This window comes from Notamacropus eugenii, chromosome 6 (assembly GCF_028372415.1).
Source record: "Notamacropus eugenii isolate mMacEug1 chromosome 6, mMacEug1.pri_v2, whole genome shotgun sequence".
NCBI lineage: Eukaryota > Metazoa > Chordata > Mammalia > Diprotodontia > Macropodidae > Notamacropus > Notamacropus eugenii.
In genome coordinates, this window is record NC_092877.1 from 91,982,744 (window position 1) to 91,999,193 (window position 16,450).

General features: G+C 37.0%; 1 protein-coding gene across 10 annotated transcripts in view; it reads left to right on the forward strand.

Annotated features, from left to right (window-relative positions):
- The window catches only part of TBC1D1 (TBC1 domain family member 1), a 299,311-nt gene that overhangs the window by 117,313 nt on the left and 165,548 nt on the right, over positions 1–16,450 (forward strand). For 8 of the 10 annotated variants that reach the window (XM_072620459.1, XM_072620458.1, XM_072620460.1 and 5 more), the window contains 5 exons: positions 1,100–1,621; positions 3,968–4,057; positions 8,058–8,162; positions 8,535–8,667; positions 14,739–14,830. In XM_072620459.1, coding sequence (XP_072476560.1) covers positions 1,100–1,621; positions 3,968–4,057; positions 8,058–8,162; positions 8,535–8,667; positions 14,739–14,830 — 942 coding nt within the window. The remainder of the gene's footprint in view (positions 1–1,099; positions 1,622–3,967; positions 4,058–8,057; positions 8,163–8,534; positions 8,668–14,738; positions 14,831–16,450) is intronic. The other 2 variants (XM_072620461.1, XM_072620468.1) reach the window with 1 other exon arrangement.

Below are 16,450 nucleotides of genomic sequence, written 5' to 3' on the forward strand. Positions count from 1 at the left end.
GCCCTTCCTTGAAAGACTTAAGTTGTTTGTAACCTTACGTGACTTTCCTGTTTGTAAAGGCAGTGAATGGAAGCCTAAATAATGCAGTATTTTTCCCCCACTATGGTTTGGCAGTGTATCATCTAAGTTATTTCACAGAGGGCGGAAGTATTTATTTCGCTAATGTGATGTGTATTATTAATGTTCTCATTCATCATATGTATTACTGTATATTCATCTTTATTTCTGCATCATCCTTTGAAATGTCTGATTGGAATTTCATGCTGAGAAGAGATTAACAGATGTAGAGATGACAGCCTCAGCACAGCATATCCCCATAGCCCTTTGATCAGTATTTTCCTTTAAGTGCAAAGCAAATGGTGCCTATGAAAATTGAATTTTGCTCTTGCTGAAGTAGCCCTTGGGATTATTCGTCAGTGACCAAAGATCTTATTGGTAAGGTCTCTTAGTTCCTGATTGTGATCTCCTCCTGCTCTGGGTAGTCAGACTACTCCACTGAAACGAAATAGAGAACAGAACAGTAAAACCCAGTCATCCTAGGAGAAGAAAAGGATAAATAAATTTGAACCCTATGGATATTTTAACATATTTTAGTTTGTTCTTGGAGTGCTCATCTGGGACTCAAACCTTTTTGTATTGAAGGAAGAATCATTATGGCAATTTTTTCTGGAAAACTGTACTATCAGTGGTAGAATTCTTAGTGTTCACATAATGTAAATGGTAAACCAGGGGATACAGAATAATCTTTCTGAGGCAAATATACCCTTACTCTAGCTGTAAGAATGACTTATTTGCTTCATAGGGCAAAGGAGTTCACAAATCCTTGCACATACAATACTTGTGTTTTCCATGGAAAAAAGACTGGAATAAGAAAATACAGAACTTTCTAAATTCCTCTCTTCCCTTTTTCCTTCCTTCCCACCTTCCTCCCTCCTTCCCCCAACTTTTTTTTCTTTTTCCCCAATGAACAGTGAGCTTAAAAAATGTTGAGCATTTGAGGAGAGCTTATTTGATTACATCTATGTATTCTCTTTACAGTTGAGGTTCTAAATAGTCAACATAGTCAAATATAAAATCTAAATTCCTTTTGTCCCCCCAGGTGCCTGAGATTATTAGTTCCATTAGACAAGCTGGGAAGATTGCTCGGCAAGAAGAATTTCATTCTCAATCTGAATTTGATGACACTTTTGCCAAGAAGTTTGAAGTACTGTTCTGTGGACGAGTGACGGTGGCTCACAAAAAGGCCCCTCCAGCACTAATCGATGAATGTATTGAGAAGTTTAATCATGTTAGCTGCAGTAGAAAAGCTGAGCTGGACCTGCTGTCCCAGAATTCTGAAACTCTAAATACTGTGGGAGGGTTTTCCTTAACTGATAAGTTCCGATCCGTCTTCCAACCAGGAAGCAACGTGGAACAGGACAGAAAACCAATTAGGAAATCTTTCTCTCAACCTGGACTGCGTTCTTTGGCTTTTAGGAAGGAGTTTCAAGATGCGGGCCATAGAAGTAGTAGTTTTTTTGGTGGCTCTTTTGAGGAAAATGACATTCAGAGCCACCTGATCAGTGGACATAATATCGTACAACCAACAGACATCGAAGAGAATCGGACTATGTTATTCACGGTAAAGTTATGTTGTGAATCCTACCCATCCTCAGTCTTTAATTATGGGATTCAAAGTAAATGTTCGTAAGTGAGAGAAGTTTCTTAGTGCGTTGTTTCAGCAGTTAATTGGATATGTAAGCACATGTTTTAGCCTAACCCCTTTCATTCTCAAGATATAATCTCCCTCCCTTATAGACCTTTAAAAAAATGAGACCTTTGAGAGTCTTGTTAATATTTTCCAAGGTTATGTATAATTTTTGTCTTATGTTCATGGGAATATAAAATAATTTTTTTCCCTATGTGGTTATAAAGACAGCTTTACAAAGTCAAAAGACCAGTCTCAGAATAATGTAAAATATTATTTCAACTGGAAAAAGGAACAACTTTTTATTTAAATAAAATAGATTTAGACAATAGTAAATTACAGAAAAAAGTATTCTAGGTTGGAAAATATTAAATACAGGTCATTTCCATTGTTTTCTAGATGTAACCCACCCTTGATCATGTGGAGTAATTTATTATAGAGATAATGTGAATAATTTAAATATGCCTTTAATCCCCAAAACATATTTTTGCATTAGATCCAATTTATCCTTTAATAATGTTAGTGAATGACATTGAAAGAAATAAATGGAGAAAATGTCTTTTGGGGCACATTGATACTAGGATAGGTCCAAAAGTCTTGGCTGTGGAGTTAGTCTCTATTGGTTTGGAACAACTGGAATTTGATAGCTTAGTAAAAAGTGACCCAGTTTTGAAGTCAGACGACCTAGGTTGAAATTTTGCCTTTGATGTTCGCTTTGTTCAAACTTTGCTTGCGTTTTTGAAATTTTGCCTTTGATGTTCGCTTTGTTCAAACTTTGCTTGCGTTTCTTCATTTGGGCATAGTGGATAGTTAGATCCCAGTTCAAATATGGCATCAACTCAGCTGGGCAAATCAGTTAACATCTATTTGCCTCAGTTCCTCAAATGTAAAATGAGGATAATAAAACCTTGAAGGGTTGTTAGGAGGATAAAATGAGAGGATCCTTACTAAACATACTACGGGAGTGACACCTAATTAAGCTAGTCTCTGAAATGACAGGGAGGTATGAGTATTGTCTGATATCCTCTGTTATTTATCTCAGTGTTGATGGAATATCTTTTTCTGGGGCTAGAAAGAAATAACAAAATTACTTGTTTGAGTTTTTAGTAAAAAAACGTTAAAAACAGATGGAAAGTTTGCTTATATTGAACACTTTTGCATTCAAGAAGCATTTATTGAATACTATTGGCTAGTCACCACAGAGGCAAAAATGAAACATTTCCTGACCTCAAGGTGCTTATATTTATAGGGGAAGAAGCATGTATACCTGTAAGTATATAAGAAATTTACATGGAATATAGATGTAAAGAAATTTCAGGGTTAGGAGGGGAGAACACTAGTAACTGGGGGAATACAGGAAAATCTTCTTTAGGAAGGGATCCTTCACCTGCAACATGAAAAAAGCTGACAATTCTAAGAGGTCAGTTCTAGGAATGAAGGGGACAGCCTGAGGAAAGGCATGGAGACAGAAGATGGAATGTAGCAATTGAGGAATATTAAAGAGTGTATGTTGGACTTCAACATAGGATAAGCCTGTTTCAGGCTAGGCTAGGCTGGAGCCAGATGATAAAAGGCTTTAAATGGTACACAGAACAGTATTTTATAGTAAACATACTGTGTGAGACATTGCTGTTTTTTTGGTATTTGTTATACTTATGCCTCTTATTAGCAAATAGGGCATGATTATCATATTTTTGATGTTCTTGACAGTGTTCAATGCCTTAAAATTTATTTGGTAGTATACTGATTGAGGAAATCTGAGTTATTTAATGACATTAACAATTGAAGGCAGTTCATGGCTCAGTGAATAGAACACTGAACCTGGAGTCAGGAAGACCTGAGTTCAGATGTGACCTCAGTAACTTACTAGCTCTGTGACCCTGGGCAAGTCACTTAACCTCTGTTTGCCTTAATTTCCTGGAGAAGAAAATGATAAACCATTCCAGTATCTTTACCAAGAAAACTCCATGTTCAGTATTGGTGTACTATGTTCCATGGGGTCATGAAGAGTCAGATAAGAATGAATGATGGAGCAGCAACAGCATTGTTAACAATTATGTAAGAAGTGACTGTAAGAAGTGACAGTTTAGAATATTTAAAAATCGAATAAAAATATAGCTTTTTTCTCTTTCTTTCTTTCTCTCTTTTTCTCTTTCTCTCTTTTCCTCCCTCCATTCCTTCCTTCCTTCCTTCCTTCCTTCCTTCCTTCCTTCCTTCCTTCCTTCCTTCCTTTCTTCCTTCCTTCATTCCTTCCTTCTTTCCTTTCTTCCTTCCTTCCAGATTGGCCAGTCAGAAGTTTACCTCATCAGTCCTGACACCAAAAAAATAGCATTGGAGAAAAACTTTAAGGAGATTTCCTTTTGCTCTCAGGTAAGTAGATGTCACTAATTTATTCTTCTGTAGTCAGTGTGTTTTGTTTTGAAATTGTTTCTTATGTGATTCATACCCAATTCTGTAAAAGGGGAAAAGACTATTTCTACGTCTACGAGTTCTGTGGTCTACTCTTGATTTATGATGGAAAATTACTTGGTGATTCTGAGATTTATTAGGAGAGGTTAAAAGGATAGGGTTATTCATTTTTTGTTTTTTTTCTTTTCCTCCTGAGCCTCTTTGAAAAGGAATGTTTAATTGTAATTCTAAGTAGCAATAAGCCTTAATTGCTGCTACCAAGAACAAAAAATATTAAAGAAAATGAATTCCTTTTTTGGGGATACTTTTAGTATTTTTTCATAATGATTATTTCCAGGATTTTCCTCTGCAAAGGTCCCTTTAGTATCAGATCACATTTTATAAACCTTTCTTTTTATTTATATTTCCTTTGGTTCTTTTATACTTGCTATTGTTTTTATATATTTAATGTCTTTCTACCCTATTTTCTATTAGTTCCTAATTGATAATTCTCTTTCATCCACACTTATGGGTGTTTGGCTCATAACCTCCTAGATCTGGGGGCTGGGAGAAGGGGAAGAAAAGGGTGATGACCTCAGGTTCTGAGGGTGTTGTTTACTTGTGTCTCCCTAGTTCCCTTATAATTGTCTTTGTGAGTATGATTCCTTCAGTGTCCTGTTTTAATGTCCTTTACACCAAGTTCAGATCTCACAGATGAGAAACCCTGAAATAAATGTTTTATCTTCTTTCATACGTTGAGTTGAATTGTTTCTTGAACAAGGTTTGTGAGTCACATAGATTATAAGCTAGGAAATAAAATCATAGAATTTTAGAGCTGGAAGTAACCTTAGAGATCATTCTATCCAGTGGGGTGGGGTAAAAAAGAGTAAAGGATCTTGGATGACTCCAAGTTGTGAATCCTAGAAGAATGGGGTTTCCCTAAATAGAGAGAGGGAAATTAGGAGACACTGACACATCGGGAAATCACAGTTGTTTTTTAAATACCATAGTCTTACCAAAAGTATAGGTACCTTAAATACAGTAAAATTCTCCGAATTGGCTAAAAATGGAACTGTTGACTTGGTTATTCATTATAAACATAATATAAATAGGTGTTTTTTTCTTTTTTTTTTTGTTTCATTTAATATTTTATTTTTCCCTGGTATTTTTATTTTTACATGTAAAAACAATTTTTTAACATAAGTTTTTAAAACTTTGAGTTCCAAATTCTCTCCATTCTCCCCTCCCCAACTCCCCTCATTGAGAAAGCAAGAAGTTTGATATAGTCATGTAAAACATTTCCATAATAGTCATGTTATGAAAGAAGACATAGACACACACACCCCCCCAAAAGACTCAAGAAAAATAAAGTAAAAGTATGTTTTAATCTCTGTTCAGATACCGTCAGTTCTTTCTCTGGGGGATGGATAGCGTTTTCTTTTCTAAGTCCTTCAGAGTTGTCTTGGATCATTATATTAGCTGAGGATAGCTAAGTTATTCACAGCTAATCGTTTTACAATACTGCTATTACTTTGTATACAGTACACTTCACTTTGCATCAGCTCATATAAGTCTTTCCAGGTTTTTCTGAGAGCACCAGGAGGTGTTATTTTTATCAATAAATGAGTATTCTCACTCCCATTAATTTCTATATATTTTTTCTCTTCCTTATACTGCATAGAAGTGTGAAATTACTATAGTTAAATTTTTAAGAGGGGAACTAATTTAAGGGGGGAAGGAAGAAAAAAGTTTACATGATAACTATTTAAAAGAAACGGTAAGTTGTACATTATAGATTTGCAGTTACATGTACAATCATCTTTTATTGTATTCTACTATGGAAATGCTTGTTTTATTTCTTAAGTTCAGAATAAAATAAGTTTAAAAAAAAAGAAAGGGTGGTGGAGGGCATGCCATGAGAGGCTTAAGGAGCTGCTATGGAGAGTGTAATGCCAAATTAGGGAGTAGGAGATCAGGAATGTCCTGGTTAAATGTTTAACCACCAATTTCTCTTGGGAGGAGGCAGGGATGGTGGGAAAAATTGTACTTGACATACTTTAAAGTACTCCATTACTGACATTTTCTCTACCACTTTTATTTATTGTGTAAGTTACACAATAAATAAAATAATAAATCAAGCCCTGAATTGTTATGTTTGCTGATTCCTGAGGTATTAATGCCTAAGTATTTAACAACTGAGCTGAGCCTTCAGGAGCTGCGTCTAGCACAGCCTTGAATAGAATGATTCCCTTGCTTCAGTGAGGACCCAATAGAGATTACTTAACAATAATACTTTATATAAAACTTTCTACAATTCTTCATACTCATAGTTTCTAATGGGAAAGTGATATACTATTACATTCTTATATCATAATATGGTTAGCTTTGCTTCAGTCATTGGAAATGTTTTTTAAAATTTCTATTTATAAATAAAGCTTCTGTGAAAATTGAAAAAAGAGAGAAACATAGGTTTTGAGATAAAGATTATATATTTCATTTTGCACTTATGTTTGAAGTGTCTGTGGGAATTTCAGATGGAGATGTTGAGCAGGTGGTGGCTAATGCAAGAGTGGAGTTTAGGAGAAAGATTGTAGACTAAATAGTTTTTTGCATTGTGACGATAATTGATCTCATGGGACCTGGTGGTCTCCAGAAGAGAGCATAGAGTTTTCAGGCCATACTTGGACAATTTCTACAATTAGGGAAAAGGAGAAGGATGATTATGATCATACAAAGGAAACAGAGAAGGCGTGGCTAAATATATGGAAGGAGAATAAGGAGGGAGAATGTCAGGAAAGACAAGGGGAAAGAGACTGGTCAGCTAGGATATGGTCAACAGTGTTAGAAACTGCAGCAAGTTCTTGGAGGATGAAAACTGAGGATGTCTGAAAAAATGTATTTAGCAAAGAGGAGATCATTAGCAACCTTGGAGAGTTTCAGTTGAGTGATGGAAATGGAAGCCAGGTGGCAAGGATGAGAGGTGAGGAACTTGAGTCACAATGTATAGGTGCCATTTTCTAGAATTTTGACTGTGAAAGGGAAGGGTATAAGATGAAAACTTAAGGGGGATAGCAGACACAAGTGAAGGTGCAAGACCTTGATATATTGGAGGAACTCTGTATGTAAAGAGAAGTTGAAGGTAAAAGGGAGGTGGTGGTGGTAATTCTGAAGAGACAGGTTCCAGAAAAAGATGGAAGGGACTGATTAAAGTGTCCAGGTGACCTTGGAAAAGAGAAGAATCACCTTTTCCTTAGTGATTAAAGCAGAAGAGGAGAGAATAGTACACAATAGAGAGGGGTTTTAAAGTGCAAACTGCAGTTAAAGATGGAACTCATGATAAATGGCTTTGATGTCTCCCCATCCCTTCCTACCCCCTATACAAGATGCAAGGTTCTCTGTCACTGGAGGGTGGTGTAGGTCTTCAAGAAGAAATGAGAATGGTTGGAGCACCCGGCATATGGTAGACACTATTAAGTGTCTTATTAAAGTGCTAGTTCACTTAATTGGATAGTCAGTCAGGGAAGAGCTTTTTAGCAGCGAAGGCTCACTTGAAATTAGACAGCATAAATATGCTCTGGATGTGAGATAGCAGTATTCCTTTGGGGTGTTCGGCAACATAGGAACAGAAGCGAGAAAGATACATGGTAGCCATTACTCAGGGATGAAGTTTGACAAAACTGTTCCTCCATTGATGGACGCTTATTTTATTTCAAGCTCTTTGCTACTGCAAAAAGTGCTACTATAAATATTTTGTTACATATGGGAAGATCCATTCTTTTTTACTATTGACCTCCTTTGGGTATGTGTCTCACAGAAGAATGTCTCTGACAAATTGTATGGATGTTTTAGTTACTTTCTTTTCAGTTCCAAATTACTGCCCACTAACACCATATGAGAAAGACATACTACACATTTTAACTGTTGAATGGCATTTATAGAAGGTGATACTTTTTTGAACGTAAGCATTTTTTTTCTTTCCAAGGGAATTCGACACGTGGATCACTTTGGATTTATCTGCAGAGAGTCTTCTGAAAATGGAGGTTTTCATTTTGTTTGCTATGTTTTTCAGTGCACAAATGAAGCCTTGGTAAGAGACTCATAGTTATTAGACCTTGTCCCAGTCTAAGGTTAAATTCAAATTCATTTTTGTTTTTGTTTTCAGGAGAGTCAGAAAGCTTACGTTGTCTCTCTGTCTGAAATTGTTAATTCCCCTTTCCCACTCTGGATGTTTGTTATAGGTTTTTGGTTTCTTACCATATTTCCTAATGCATTAAGGATTGTCAGGTTCTGGGAGCACATTGCAAATTATGAATTAATTAGGTTTGTTTGCAGTTTTGAAAAGCAAAAGAGCAATTAAGTATTAATTAATAATCCCAAATTGTCCAGCTTTCGAGCCTGATTCATATCATGTCGATCTTTCGGTTTTCATTCATTACCATTTTGTTTTCTGTTTGATTAGGTTGATGAAATTATGATGACTCTGAAACAAGCTTTCACTGTTGCAGCGGTGCAGCAGACTTCCAAAGTTCCAGTTCAGCAGTGTGAAGGATGTCCTATGCAATGCCTACACAAACTCTGTGAAAGGATAGAAGGTCAGTGAGAAACCCCTTCCTAATGTGGAAAGGCGTTGAACTGAAATACATGAAGAGAAGGGTGAGATTTGTTAGTGGCAGTGGTGGGGAGCTCCATGAGAATGCCCTCCATCAAAGCCCGGGGCAGGGTGGAGGTCCCAGCTGGGATTGGGGTGTAGAATTATGGTCATGTAGCAGATTAGTCACAGGGAATGTCCTAAGGCACCCAAAGGTTAAGTGATTTTCTCAGGGTTGCATTGGGAGTAAGTTTCCATACAGTATTTGAACACTGATCTTTGTACCTCCAAGTAGCTAGATCATTGGGCTTGGAGTCAGGAAGATCTGAATTCAAATGTGACTTCTGATACTTACTAGCTGTGTGACCCTGGACAAGTCACTTAACCTCTGTTAATCCACTGGAGAAGGAAGTGGTGGACCATTCTAGTATCCTTGCCAAGAAAACCCCGTAGACAGTATGGTCCATAGGTTCACATAAAGTTCACAACTAAGCAATACCAATAACCTTCTACCTCTCACTCCAACAGTATCCTATGTCATGCAACCTCAGATTGAAATTAAATGAATGGAAGAACATTTCAAATGGTATAAATTCATTGAAATAAACTCTCCACCTCCCTGCAACTGCTTCCCATCTTCATCTGTTATAATTTTAGATATTTCAAAAATGATTGTGTGACTGTACTTTAACCATATAAATGTTACTTTACTGTTAAAAAAATAACATATGCATTCGCTTTGTTTTTTAATATTTTTTTGGTTACATTGTCAGTTCCAAGCTCTCTCCCTCCCCACCCTTAACTAGAGACAAACATAGGCACAGACACAGACACACAAACACACACACATGTACCATGCAGACTTCTATTTATCAGTTTTTTATCTGGAGGTGGATAGTGTCTTCCTAGTTCTTTTGTAGTTGATCTGAATATAATATTCAGAAATGCATTAACTTTCGTAGTCAACCTATATATAGTGTTTTAAAATTTATATGACACTTTTTGCATATATTATCTCATTAGATTCTCATACAACTCTGTGAGCCAGGTGCTATTTTTACTCACGTTCTAAAAATGAGAAACTGAGGCCGACAGATTTAAGTAACTTGTCTAGGGTCACAGCCAGCCACTAAGGCAGGATCATAACTCAGGTCTTCCTGACTCCCTAGTGCAGGACCCCATCCACTGGGCCACCTAGCTGTCTCTAATAAGGATAATGGTAATTGTTCATAGTATTTAACTGTGTTGAATAATATATAGTCAGGATGAATGTGCCATAGATTGATAGACTTAGAACTAGAAGATAGTTATCATCTTTGTAGCCTCACTTTCCTCATTATGTAAAATGGGAACAATTTAAAGCTTGAAACTGCACTAAGACTTTTGGGATACACTGTCCTGTTCTGTTTATCTGTCTCACAGATTTGAGAGTTATTAAAGTCTGTACAGATGTGAGTCATTAATGCTATTAATCTTTCAAAGCCCTGGTAACCTATTTTTTTCTTCTTCCTTTTCACTACCGTTCCCCAGCCTGAAGGGGAAACACCTTCATGTATGTCTCTTTTGTGTGTGTTTATAAGTTCTGTCTATAACAACTATAAGCAAAACAAATTCTTCTGTTGGCTATTGAAAAACTGTCTCAGTTTCTACCAAGTTCATGAGCTGCCTGGTGGGAGGTGGTATACTACAATTCTGGCCACTCCTGAGAATTCATTTTTTTCAGGAACTAATTCCTTTAGTTCTGTTAACCTCTTTTTTTTTTTTTTTAAAGAACTCTCAAATCTTTTTCTGGTTGCATTGATTTAAAGTTTTTTTTCCCTTCTATTTTTGTCTTCTATCAGGACAATTCTTTTTGATAAATTCAATGTTTTATTAAGCTTTTTTATCAGCTGGGTTAACCTGTTGAATCTGTTAGCTTTTAAAATTTCTTTCTTGCCGACTTTAATTTCACATCTTTATATCTGCCAGATTTTCCTTCCCTCTTTTAATGAACTTATTTACTTCAGTAAAATATCTTGAAATACCTCCAGTTTTAGTCTCTAATGATGTTTCCTCAGACACTTTTCTTTTACTTCATTGTGTTGGAGCTTTTTTCCCCCACCCTTTTTGTTTTTTGTTTGTTTCATTTCACTGTTTTTTGGTGGGTCCTAAAGGATCATTTAGTTCACTTAAAACCTCTCTGCCATCTTGTTGGCATCTCCATTTAATTTATAAGTCTTAATCAGCATTTAAAACTCTAAATATTCGACAGATTCCTTCAGTATGATCTCTAAGCACTGCAAAGCATTTCCCATCAGATCTCCTCATGCTGTTCAATTTTCATGCATATCCTTCCATAGATTCTCCATCTGTCTCCCCACCATACTCTTGTTCTTTTAATATTTTACATTTAGATGCAGCCCTGAGGGGGAGGGTCCGTTGGAGACGTGGCCCTTTCTTGACATGGCTGGACAGTCATCCAAAAAGTGTGCAGATGAGAAGACCACCAAAAGTCATATTTTCATTCTTAGAGGTCATCTTAATAAAGTATGTACTGCTTGCTTTATAAGCAGTTCTTGATTTTTCTTGCAGTGTTCCAAAAAATTGTTCTGTAAAGCAGATTATCATAAGTAACATCATGTTTTTTCCATGACAATAATAGTAATTATTGCTCATGTTTACAGCGTTTAATGTTATAATTGAGCATTGTATTCCCACCCAAGGACTGGCCATCAACTACACTATAGAGATGACCAGTCATGGATCATAAAGGGAAAGCTGTAATAACCTTATTAATCACTTAAAAGAGTAAAATCATTCTCCAAGTCCTGTAAAATTAGCCCAAGTGTCCTGTTTGCTATCTTTGTGTTATGGGCTTCTGTACTATCAAGTGAATATCCATCGTGTGTTAGCTGTTCATTGACAGCATACGTGTCTGCTGTAGAATTTAAAAGAGCTTCTCAGATGCTTGGGATGACCTTTGTCTCTTTACAGAAAAATGTTGCTCAGGAGAGTTTGAACTGATGCTTTTTCCAAGGTCCGATTTTGCTATATGAAGGTGACACTTGGAATCTTTCCATTGACCTTACAGCTGTGTTCATAGCTGAGATGATTATTTTAAAAGACAGCTGCTACAGCACCAGAATATCTGAAGGGCCCATTCAGGGCTTTAGCAATGAAGTGTCTACAGATGAGGAATTCTTGGAATTTAGTTATCTTCTCTTTTTTCTTTGCTCTTGCACCCTCCACACTCTCTCTCTTCCCACCCCCACACTCACCCCATGGCAATCTCGAAGGGGAATAATAGTGACAAAGGATTAGCCACAGCATGGCTTTGTCTTGTCCTTGTCCTACAGCCAGAGACCTGGGTTCAAATCCTGTCTTAGAGAGCAGGGATATTTTTGTTGGTATCCTCTGCATTTGGCACAGCGTCTAGACATAGTAGGCACTTCAGTGTTTTTTGACTGACTGTGATCTTGGTCAAGACACTTAATATCCTTAGGCCTCAGCTTTTTGACTTATGAAATGAAGGGATTGGGCAAGGAGGCCTCTGAAGTCCCTTCCAGCTTCAAATCTATGATTCTGTAATCTTTTTTAAAAACATTTTATTTTCACATCCAGAGAAAAAACTATGGAATTCAGTTGCAGAATGTAGCAGATCTTTTGTGTGTGTGTGTGTGTGTGTGTGTGTGTGTGTGTGTGTGTTACATTTTGGTTTGTTATATGATTTCTCCCATTCATTTTAATTCTTCTGCACAGCATGACTATAGTGAAAATGTATTTAATAGGAATGTATGTGAAGAACCTATATAAAATTGTATGCTGTCTTGGGGAGGGAGGGGGAAACTAGAAGAGAGGGAGGGGGAAAAAAATCTAAGTTATATGGTAGTGATTGCAGAACACTGAAAATAAATAAAATTAATATAAAATAATATTTTATTTTTCTCAATTATTTGTAAACATTTTTGTAACATTCATCTTTTCAAATTTTGAGTTCCAAATTATCTCCTTCTCCCCCCCAACCCCTCCCTGAGATGGTAAGCAGTTTGATATACATTATACATGTGTAGGATAATCATGCAAAACATATTTCAATATTAGTCATGTTGTGAAGGAAGATATAGACTCCCCCCTTTCACCTCCCCCCCCAAACATGAAAAAAATAAATTGAAAAATAGTATGCTTTGATCTGCACTCAGGACTCCATCAGTTCTCCCTCTGGAGGTGGATCACATTTTTCATCGTGAATCCTTTGGAATTATCTTGAATCATTGTACTACTCAGAATAGTGGAGTTATTCACAGTTGATCATAGCACGGTGTTGCTGTTATTATGTATGACAGGCCTGTGCAACCTGTGGCCCGCCAAAAATTTTGGGTGGCCTGTGAAAAATGTTGAGGAAAACATTCTTTGGGTCACAGGTTGTGCAGGTCTGGCGTACAACATTCTCCTGGTTCTGCTCACTTCATTTTGCATCAGCTCATATAGGCCTTTCCAGGTTTTTCTGAAATCAACCTGCTCATCATTTCCTAGAGCACAGTAGTAGCATTCCCATCATATGTACCACATCTTGTTCAGCCATTCCCCAACTGATGGACATCCTCTCAATTTCTAAATTGAGCTACTATAAGTATTTTTTGTACAAATAATTCCTTCCCTCTCTCCCCTTTATTTTATTTCTTTGGGATTTTAGTAGTGGTATTGCTGGATCGAAGGGTATGCCCAATTTTATGGCCCTTTGGGCATACTAACAAATTGCTGTCCAGAATGGTTCAACCAATTCATAATTCCACCAACAATGCATTAGTGTCTTAATTTTCTCACATCCTCTCCAACAATTATAATTTTCCTTTTCTGTCATATTAGCCAATCTGACAGGTATGAGGTGGTGCCTCAGAGTTGTTTTAACATGCCAGTGCAAAGTTGTGGAGGTATGAAAATGATTTTCTTTTTAAATCACAGAACTTTAAGCACCAATTCAGTGCAGTAAGAAATACAGTATGTGTAGAGGAGAATCCTTTCCATCCTACACTTTTCAGACTCTAGCCAAAGTAGCCTTCTCTTTGTTTTGCATATAGGATACTCCATTTCCCACCTCCATGACTTTACACTAGCTGTCTCTCAGTCATGGAATGAATTCCTTCCTCAACTCCTTTGCCTTATAAAATCTCTCTTCTTTCAAAATGTATGATCACTTTTTTCCCAAAGCCTTTCTAGATCCATCTGCAACTGCTAATGCCTTCCCATCTAAGCCGTTACATTTGCATTTAATCACTGTGTATATATTCTGTATATAAACGTGTGTGTATGTATTGTTCAGTCATTTCAGTCATGTCCTTCATTGTTCCATTTGGAGTTTTCTTTGCAAAGATAATGGAGTGATTTACTCTTTCCTTCTCAAGCTCATTTTATGGAAGAGAGAACTTAGGCAAACAGAGTTAAATGACTTTTCCAGGGTCACACAGCTATTAAGTGTCTGAGGCCAGATTTGAACTGGGGAAGATGAGTTTTCCTGACTCTAGGCCCAGCACTTTATCCACTATAGTGCCACCCAGCTGCCGTGTGTATATATATACTGTATGCATTTATACGTGTGTGTATAGACATATGACATAGAATATGTATGTCTGCATTTGGATACATATGCATGCATACCTCCTGTTACCTCATGAGAACTTAGACTTCTTGAGAGTGGAGATTGTTTCATTTATATTCTTTGTTCCTCATAGCATCTAGCACAGTCCCTGACACATAGTTGGCATGGTGGATAGAGTTCTGGGCCTGGAGTCAGGAGTCTCTGAGTTCAAATCAGGCTTCAGACACCAGCCGTGTGACCCTGGGCAAGTCACCTCTCCTATGTTTGTTTCATTTCCTCATGTAAAATGGGGCACCCATCTCCCCGAGTTGTGGTGAGGATCAGATGAGGTAATAATTATAAAGTGCTTAGCACAGGGCTTGGCCTGTAGTGTAGGCACTATATAAATGTTAGCTGTTCAGCTTTATAAATGGTTGTTGTTTGATTGAACATTTCTTAGTTTCAGTTCAAGTTGCTTATCTCTGGAGTTCATGATTTTATTTTTTTTCCTTCCTTACTAGGAATGTCTTCTTCCAAAACTAAGCTGGAGCTCCAGAAGCACCTCACAACACTAAATAACCAAGAACAAGCCACTATTTTTGAGGAGGTTCAGGTATAGTTGGGCTTTTAAGCATTCTAGATGGAATGTTGGCTTTCTTTTCTTTGTCTCCTTGTCCACTGAGCATTGTTGAGACAGCCTGGGAACAGCATGTTCCCATCCTGGGAAGGTCAAATGTACACATTCTTATTACTCATTTATATGCACCTTAAGGAAATCCTGACCAGAAATGAACTGGATGCAGATTCTCTTGTCCAAACCCCTTGGTCAAAAATGGCCAAGAGGGCTGGATGACAGGAGAGTTTGTTGTTTTTATCTTCAGCATTCGTTTTTCTTTTCTTTTTTCTTTTTGTTAGCTCTTAGAGCTTCTCCCCCACACTGAATAAAGCTGAGCAAGGATAGTTTCTTGAAAAGCTCAGTAATGACTGGTACACTGTGAAGTTCTAGTCAAATTCATACCACTGCAGTCCTGTTTGTCACATTTTCTGGTAACAGCTGATCATTCATATAGTGCACAGAGCGCCTTAGAATAGGTTATCTAATCTGATCTTCAGGACTTCCCTGAGAGATAGGCAAGGGAAAAGATTATGCCCATTTTATAGATGAGGAAACTGAGGTTCAAGAGATTATTTGCTCACAAAACCATTACATGCAGAACTGGGATTAAAATGAAAATAAATTTAACAATTTTTCTTAGACTAGTGTTTTTTCCCACAACCTTCGATGAATGGTTTGTTTCAGATCTTTCCCGAGGATCTTTTAAAAAATGCAAATCTTAGGAAATCAAAACAGTCCCTGGGATTTCAAATTTAGAAATCCCAGAGATACACTGTGTTCTTCAATTCCATATTTTAAAAATCTTTTCTTTCTGGTTTAACCATGGTTAGATGATATTCCAACAGCTGACTTCTGAGAGGTAGCATGGTTCAGTGCCTAGAGAGTCCAGCTTTAAAGTCAGCAAGGTCTGGGTTCAAATCTCGCATTGAACACATGTTGGCATTATGTCCTTAGACAGGTAGCTTGACCTCTCAGAACTCTAGACAACTTTCACTGGTAGAATGAGAGAGAATTCCTTACATCAGTGAAATACCAGATCAAGTCTCTCTTCCTTACTTGTGATGGGACCAAGTGTTACTACATAGTATGGCTTCTTGGGAAAGCTTTTTCATTACTAACATTGTGATGCTCTCTGGACAGGGGTGGGCAGATTGTTCTCTGGGTTCTTCTTTGGAGGAAAATTAAATATAGAGTATCATAATATTCAGAATTTAGCAAAAGAATAATTATGAGGAGGAGGAGGAGGATCTGTACTGAGCTAGTGCAGATGGGGCTTTTGTCTAAAACAAGTCACATGAAATGACAATTTAAAAAATTAAAGTTAATTTAATTATTAAATGAATTAATTTGCTTAAAGTTAAGCAAATGGGATCTTTCTAGTCCTCTCCCCATTCCCCTGTCTCCCTCAAAAAAAAGGTAATCAAATCTTACTGATTCTGTTGCTGTTGTAATTCTGGTACACATTATATGAAATATTATAAACCACAGCAGGAAAGCCTGGCTGCGTAGGATGGGCACAAAACAGAATTTTTAAAAAAATGACTTATCTCAGAATAATCACAAACTGCATGTACTGAATGCATTCTTCATCAAACCGGTTACAGAACAGTGAATTTA